Raw genomic sequence first — 7,235 nt, forward strand, 5'->3', positions numbered from 1 at the left:
GTCTGTATTTTACTAAAAAATCAATGTAGATATGTCATTTGATGTAGATAACATCAATGTAGAGTTGTCTGAGAAGTATACTATAAATTTAACTACTTAGGTACATAACATTCAATATATAATTTCTAATTTCAAAACATCAAATACAAAGTAATTGACAATAAAAGGAAAGTACAACTCAGTGCCAAGAGAAGTGCCTTAGTTTTTCGTTTCGAGGTTCCTAAAATGGAAAATTTCACAAGTTTTGATGAAATTTTATTCTATACTTATACCAATGGAAAGATCTTGGTCATAAAATCTTTGTATTTCCTAAGAATGGACACATCATTTGACCACCCTCTCGAGTCCAAATCAGCTCCCACATAGGGGAGAACAATATACTCCCTCATAGTTTTGAACTACATAGTAAGGATTGGGCCTACATGAGGCCCATTGAGATTTTAATCTCTGGTTAATTTTAATATTTACAAGTGACACCAACCCCTTATTTTGTAGTTCAAAACCAACCCTCTCTAGCTGAGCGCAACCACCCTGCAGCTTGGCAGCATCTTTTCACTTCTAAACTTTAACCCCAAACAGGAGAAGAGAAGAAGAAGAAAAAAGCGAAAGAAAAAAGCGAAAGAAAAAAGCGAAAGAAAAAAAAAAAAAAGGAAAAAAAAAAAAAAAAAGGAAAAGTAAAAGAAAAAAAAAAGAAAAAAGAGAAAAGAGAAGAAAAGTCTCTAAAGGCTCTTGCCAAATAAGAAACGTTAGAAGGAAGAAATACCAACAATTGAGTAATCGATCACAGCTTTTGGCTTCTTTCAGTTCCATTACCATTTATTTTGGGCAAGTTCAAGAACGCAACTCGGAAGAGAACGAAGGAAGAGAGAAGGTCGTAGGGGTTTCTTGCTTCACAAGAAGGCACTTACATCTTTCTTTCACTCAATCTTTATATCGTTTCAGTTTCTTGTCGGCATCAGGAATCCTAGTTTTCCACTATTAACCTTTCTCTCTTAAATTAACAAGCACATCTCCCAATTTCTCAACTTTGATTTTGACAACTGAGATATTTTTTCAACCTATCTGGTTATCTGCAACCAATCTAGGGCTTCCATCTGTTATTTCAGTCTCGGTAGGCTAGATTGATTTGCCCCCTTTCCCCAACAACTTTGTTTTTCTTTCTCTTTATGAGCATCTGAATCATTCTGGTTGATGATCGGTGTGTTATGTTTTTTCGATGCTTGAAATTTGCAGATAGCAGCAAACGAACTCTCGCTATGGCCAGAAGCTCCTTCAAGCTCGAACATCCTCTGGGTTTGTCTTTTCGTCCTTTCTTCTGTCCTTTTTATTTTTGTTTAGGGGTTGAATTCTCACTGTTATTAGGAACTCTTAATTCTTGTTAGCTTTTTTTTTCTTTTCTTTTTTTTCTTTTTCTGGTGGATGTGGTAATGTGATGTTTCTTTTGAAGATCTCAAAATTTATGTCTTTAATCCGTTTATTTTGTATTTGGAATTATGCTGTTTTCCTTTGTTTCCTTGTTGAATTATTATTATTATCTATTTACGAAATATAAGTGGTGGGTTATTGGTAAATTATGAATTCGCGGTGCAGAAGAGTTGTCTATAATTAAGAATTCTCAGCACAAGAATTTAATGATGGATTATTTCTTAATAATATCGAAAGGAGACATCTTTGGCTTGTGATATTCTCTTACCTTGGCTACGGAAGATGCATTTTTTACTGCACTCCACATACATTTAACATATCTTGTACTATCTGGATTTTCTTGGTGTCATGTGGTTCATTTTTCTTTTGGGTTTTTAATAGCTTGATAGTCTCTGAAGTACTATCATTCCCTTAGTTTTGATAACTGTTCTATCCTCTTTCTGATTGAGAAATTTTCATCTTTTGGTTTTGAAGAATTGTTTTGTGAAGTCAACTACTCTACCTCATTTTACCCAAAGAGAAAACTACTCTTCTTATCCACTAAGTTTTGAAATAACAAAACATCTTTAATGGTGATTGTTTTGATCATAGCGTGGCTTTTGTTTCTATGTATCATTACAACGGTGGCTTCCTGTTTAATATTTATTTCGTTCTTTTATTTTTAATAAAAATTAGAGTTTCCAGTTTTTAAAGTATTGTTTTTCATATTTGATTTGATGAACGTATCAATACATTAATTGCTCAAAATACACTGGATACCAGCTTTTTGCATCATGTTCTTCTTGTTTGTATCTAAATTTTGTTTTTCCTTGCCATCAGAACGGAGGCAAGCTGAAGCTGCTCGTATCAGGGAGAAATATCCAGACAGAATTCCAGTATGAAGTTCTTGGTTCTCTTCCTATGGTTAAAAAAAAAAATTAGATTGTTACATTGTTATATATTCTCTTTTCTTTCAACTTGATTTTCTGAACTTTCATTTATCTGTGTAGGTAATTGTGGAGAAGGCCGAAAAAAGTGACATTCCAGATATTGACAAGAAGAAGTTAGTCACACTTGTAATCTTATTATAAACTCTAATTCACATTAGATTGATTATTTGCATGTGAAAGAATTTGTTTTCACATATTTTCTAATGAGAACCTGCTTTTTGTTTCGTTTCTTATTTCTCTAATTCAAAGCCCTTTTTTCTTTTTCTTTTGTGTGTGTGTATTTAATTTGGCATGGGTTCAAACCTAGGAGAAGCCTCTCTCCTATGAAGCAGGGGATTGTAGGCCATTTGTCCCTCCCAGACCCTGCAGTGTGTGTATGTATTTAATTTGACGTGGGTTCAAACCTAGGAGAAGCCTCTCCTGTAAAGCAGGGGATTGTAGGCCATTTGCCCCCTCCGAGACCCTGCAGTTGGAGTCTCTTGAACTGGATACTCTTTTTGCCTTTTTTGCAAACTCTAGAAATTCCATATCATTTATGCTGTCTATAATGATTTTCCAACATCTTAACGTTGTCATTCTGTGTTCATTGAATTGTCTTCTAGAGAAATCATATAATCCCCTCTCTAAACTAGTTATAGTATGTTCAAGTACAGGATTCAATAGCACCACTAGAAGTGCACATTAATTATGTTGGTTATTTTCCACCTATAAATGCCCCTGTATAGAGAAGTGATATAATCCAGATTGAAGGAACTAGAAGAGCTAGGGGTAGACCTAAGATAACCTTAAGAGAAGTGGTGAGAAAGGATATGTATAGTTTAGGCATTGTATCTAGCATGGCCTCGAACAGAACTGATTGGAAGGCAAGAATCCATGTAGCCAACCCCATTTAGTTGAGACAAGGCTTATTGTTGTTGTATGTTCCACCTACTTTGAAGTCATTGTCTATGCTTGAATTATCTGCCAGAAATCATACAATAAGACATAATTCTCCTCCTCTTTGTGGAAGATGTGTTTTAATATCTTAGAGAGAATGTAGAACACTAGGGACAGAATGAAAATACTTACAGTTAAATTGGGATATTGAGTGAAGAATTTTCTTCTTTCCACCAGTATGAAAATGCTTACAGTTAAAATTGGGATATTGACGAAGAAATTTCTTCTTTCCACCAGTATAACCGTTTTTCTTTGTTTTCTCAGCAAGTTTTTGTTCAAGGTCCTCTGTGACATGGGTTTGATGAGAGGCTAGAGCTTTCATTAAATAGTCTTCGGTTTTTATTTCCACTAATTTTTATGTTGTCTTTGGGCTGCCATTGATATCTGGGACTAAAATTGCAGTTTTCCTTTAAGTTTGTCCCCTCTATTCTAACCAATTCCTTGTCTTGTATGATGGGGAAATTTCTCACTTCTGCTTTCATACTCTGTTGTCGGTCTTCGTTTTGTTCTGTTACTACCAAGGTTCAGGCAATTTGAATCCGGGTTGTAATCTTCTTGGCAGTTGCGATCTTGATTTGTTAGAATCTACCTGGATCGGCTATTTTTGTCTCAGCAGATCCACTTTATTGGATAGCATAGGAATAGGTCAATGTGATGACTAGAAAATCTTACAATCTATCTCTTCTGCAACAATGCTCTTGAGTTCAGGTATTAGTTGGGGCTTGAATACAAGAGTAGCGCTCGTCTCCATTAATGGAGTGATTCTGCTCGAATATTGTTAGTTCTCTACCTGCTGAACCCTGACACTGGCAGCAGTGGTGCATGAACCTTTTGAAAGTAACACAGCAAAGATAGAGTGAAAACCATGATTCTGAGACTTCTCATTTGTATAATTTTCCATATGTTTCCTTGTGCTCTCCAACAGTATGCTCTGCTGTTTCATCATGCACTTTGATTTCCTATATGCAGAAGTGCTGTGTGTGTCAGAGTCTTCTGCACAAGAAGGAAACTTGGGGAATGGCTTGACTCTAGGTTGCACTGGTAGCACGCATTGTGAAGCCATTGCTGTAAACTCTCTTCGATGGTGGCAATTCCAAAGGGCGTTGCTGTAATGAAAGCAAAATGGCTGTTAGTCACTAGCATTTGGCAGATTGCCAATTCCTTGGTACTCTTATGGTGAACAACGCTGTTATTTAGAGGGTTATAGAAAATCTCTTTATGAATTAGATTGATGTTGTGATTAGTAGAATCAAACACCTTAGATTTCCTATGGATCAATATTCTGTGAGGAAAGATTTAAGTAGGGTTGTATTGAGGAATCTGAAGTGGGTTTTGAGGAGAATTAAAACAGTGACTTGAGAGGGGAAGATCAGTAGGATAACATAGTCATGGTGGTGATTCTAATGCACCATTGGAGTTTTACAGCAGAGAGATACTTTTAGGGTATTTATACTAGATTGGCCTAATCGGGGGCAGATGTTGATGCATTTAAAGAGGTCGAAATCAGGATCGAGCTTGGCTGGTCCTGATTTGAATTGGCCAGTTCCATCAATTTTATAATGCACTTATTCTGCTGATCCTGATTGAGTGGGCAGATGTCATAGAACTTGGTTTTTCACCTGCCAACTAAAAGAAATGTCAAAAGGGGACATCCAGCACTTTTACTGCCTGGGAGGGTTGAGTTTGTCATTGGTCCACACCTTTTTCATATTTGCACTGTGACTGCCCTCAACTCGAACCCCAGGCATTCTCCCTGGCAGCCTGAAGCCTCTACCATTTCTCTAAGCAATGTTCCCCGACTGGAAAGAAATGGGCATTAGAGATCATAAAGAAGGATGCGGATGTTCATTTAAAATTCTGGACTTAAAAAAAAGAAAAAGGGGGGGGGGGATCTAATATAATGATATCCTCTTCTTTTGGAATTTTTTTTTTCTGTTTTGTTTTGTTTTCCTTTTTGTTTACTTTTTTTTTTTTTGGGGGGGGGGGGGGTTAGTGGGGAAGGCAAGTTGTTTTGTTTGTCGTGCATTAGTGGTGCACTGAAAATCGATTATACAATTTCCCAGCAGCAATTTTGCCTAGAATTCATGTTACCTTAGAGAGTTGCTTTTAGCATTATTCTCATTAGCGACGTGTGATTGGTTGACATGATGTTTAGGAAACAGATGTCTAGTTGCTGTCAGTATGCATAACTTTTTTATTGGTCTTCTATTTGATTTGAGATTGGAATTTCGACAAATTTGACATAGCTTGAGTGTGAATATTGTGAATGGGGCTGCTATACTGAACCCCTCTCTTCCAGAAGTATGAAGTGAAAAAACATATTCTGCTGCTACAGTTATATGAGAATAAGCTATCTGGCATTAGAATCTGCTGTTTGGGTTTGTTTGGTTTTTGAAATAGATCCAATGGTGATGTTAACATCTTTACCTTTTTTTTTTTTTGGTTCAAATGTTAATATCTTTACCTCACAACTAAGGTATTTCTTGAATTCATGAAATACGAAGATCCTCGGTTTCCCAATCATGAGAACTAAGTCTTTCTGTACTTCAGCATGTGGACATGGTTATGTGTGGATGGCAATGTAATCTTGAACTTGACGTTTTCTCTGCATCTCATCCATTTTTGCTGAGTTCTTGTGCTTATATGTCCTGATTGCAGATATTTGGTTCCTGCTGATTTGACTGTTGGGCAGTTTGTTTATGTGGTTCGGAAGAGGATAAAGCTTAGTGCAGAGAAGGCCATATTCATCTTTGTCAAAAACATTTTACCACCCACGGGTGAGTATTCTGTGTGCGCGTGTGTGTGCATGTCTTTTTTAGATGAGCTGAACCTGGCACAGCTTACCAGTCAACTCTTTTGGTGATTGGTATCTGTTCTGCCAGTTAGTGAAAGCTGTTTTTATAATAGTTAGCTCTGGTAGATGCATGTCTTTTGCAACTCAACGGCACAGCTCAAAATCACTCCGAGGAACCATCCTTAAAATTGAGAAAGAAAAGATTGATGGTTTTTACATTCCACACATTACCCGTCTTCTTTTTGGTATGGTTGATTTCTACTGCTATTCATGTTTAGTGTGGTAAACACACTACATGGGTGGCTGAAATCGTTTTAAGTGTGCTGTTTATACCTCACCAAAGTTACTCAGAGCGAACAATTTTCTGGCTTTAAGATTGATTGTCACCATTGTATCAATATGAACTGTGTATGCATTTCGTTTTTCCCAAAAATTCTGCAACAATAGTGTCTTAAATCTTCCTCAAAATTAACTAATTATGCCCTCTCTTTTGTTATTGTAGCTGCTATGATGTCTGCCATCTATGAGGAAAACAAGGACGAAGATGGTTTTCTCTACATGACCTACAGTGGGGAGAACACATTTGGGTAGAAGACTTACGATTTCTGTGTGGAGTTATGGTCAAATCTGTAAATAAGACTCTTGATGAACCAAGGAAAAGGAACACAGAAGGGGAGGAAAAAAACAAAGATGTAAATTCCTAACAGCCCTGCTCTGCTCCGCTCCCCGGTTTGATGTTCCTTTCAGAAATACTTGTTGGGGATTTTACTTTTTCTTTTCTCTATGCTTATGTGGCTATTTGGATGTTTATATTTAACGAATGATGGGTGGTTGGTTCTCTGGTCACTACAGCTTCATACGGGTATGGTGCATTTTCTGTCCTTTGGAAATTTGGGCTACAGCGGCTTAGCCAATTTGAAAAGAAAGGCATTTCAACAAATATATTTTCTTTATAGAAAATGAAAATGCAGTTTCCCCACAAAATCGTTTCTCGTGTGTTGTAATTCATTCTTGGGTTTAAACCATTGAAAGTTGTTATTTTAATCTCAGCCATTTGTTTAGCATCATTTGCATGTTTTCTTGTGGTAATGCACTGCTCTGCTCTATAGAGGATTTTAATCTAAAGAACACTTTTGGAAGGAAAAAAAAAA

General features: G+C 36.6%; 1 protein-coding gene across 2 annotated transcripts; it reads left to right on the top strand.

The window, feature by feature from the left end:
* Positions 1 to 715: 715 nt before the first annotated feature.
* On the top strand, positions 716 to 6,930 carry LOC149002540 (autophagy-related protein 8C-like). 2 transcript variants are annotated; one of them, XM_089137249.1, is made up of 6 exons: positions 716 to 900; positions 1,234 to 1,293; positions 2,245 to 2,300; positions 2,415 to 2,467; positions 5,949 to 6,067; positions 6,587 to 6,930. In XM_089137249.1, the coding sequence occupies exons 2-6, from the start codon at positions 1,257 to 1,259 to the stop codon at positions 6,673 to 6,675; spliced, it is 354 nt and encodes a 117-aa protein (XP_088993375.1). In that variant the 5' UTR covers positions 716 to 900; positions 1,234 to 1,256; the 3' UTR covers positions 6,676 to 6,930. The 2 variants fall into 2 exon arrangements, with proteins under 2 accessions (XP_088993375.1, XP_088993373.1); XM_089137247.1 differs by lacking the exon at positions 716 to 900 and adding an exon at positions 907 to 1,111.
* The last annotated feature ends 305 nt before the right edge of the window (positions 6,931 to 7,235 follow it).

Source organism: Hakea prostrata, chromosome 10, assembly GCF_041222555.1.
Source record: "Hakea prostrata isolate BN-2017 chromosome 10, UWA_Hpros_2, whole genome shotgun sequence".
NCBI classification, from domain to species: Eukaryota; Viridiplantae; Streptophyta; class Magnoliopsida; order Proteales; family Proteaceae; genus Hakea; species Hakea prostrata.

Excerpts from the sequence above, each read along its gene's own strand:
- LOC149002540 (XM_089137249.1), top strand. The coding sequence starts at position 1,257 with ATGGCCAGAAGCTCCTTCAAGCTCGAACATCCTCTGG. Across the intron at positions 2,301-2,414 it reads AATATCCAGACAGAATTCCA|GTAATTGTGGAGAAGGCCGA; the intron begins GTATGAAGTTCT and ends TTATCTGTGTAG. Across the intron at positions 2,468-5,948 it reads CCAGATATTGACAAGAAGAA|ATATTTGGTTCCTGCTGATT; the intron begins GTTAGTCACACT and ends TCCTGATTGCAG.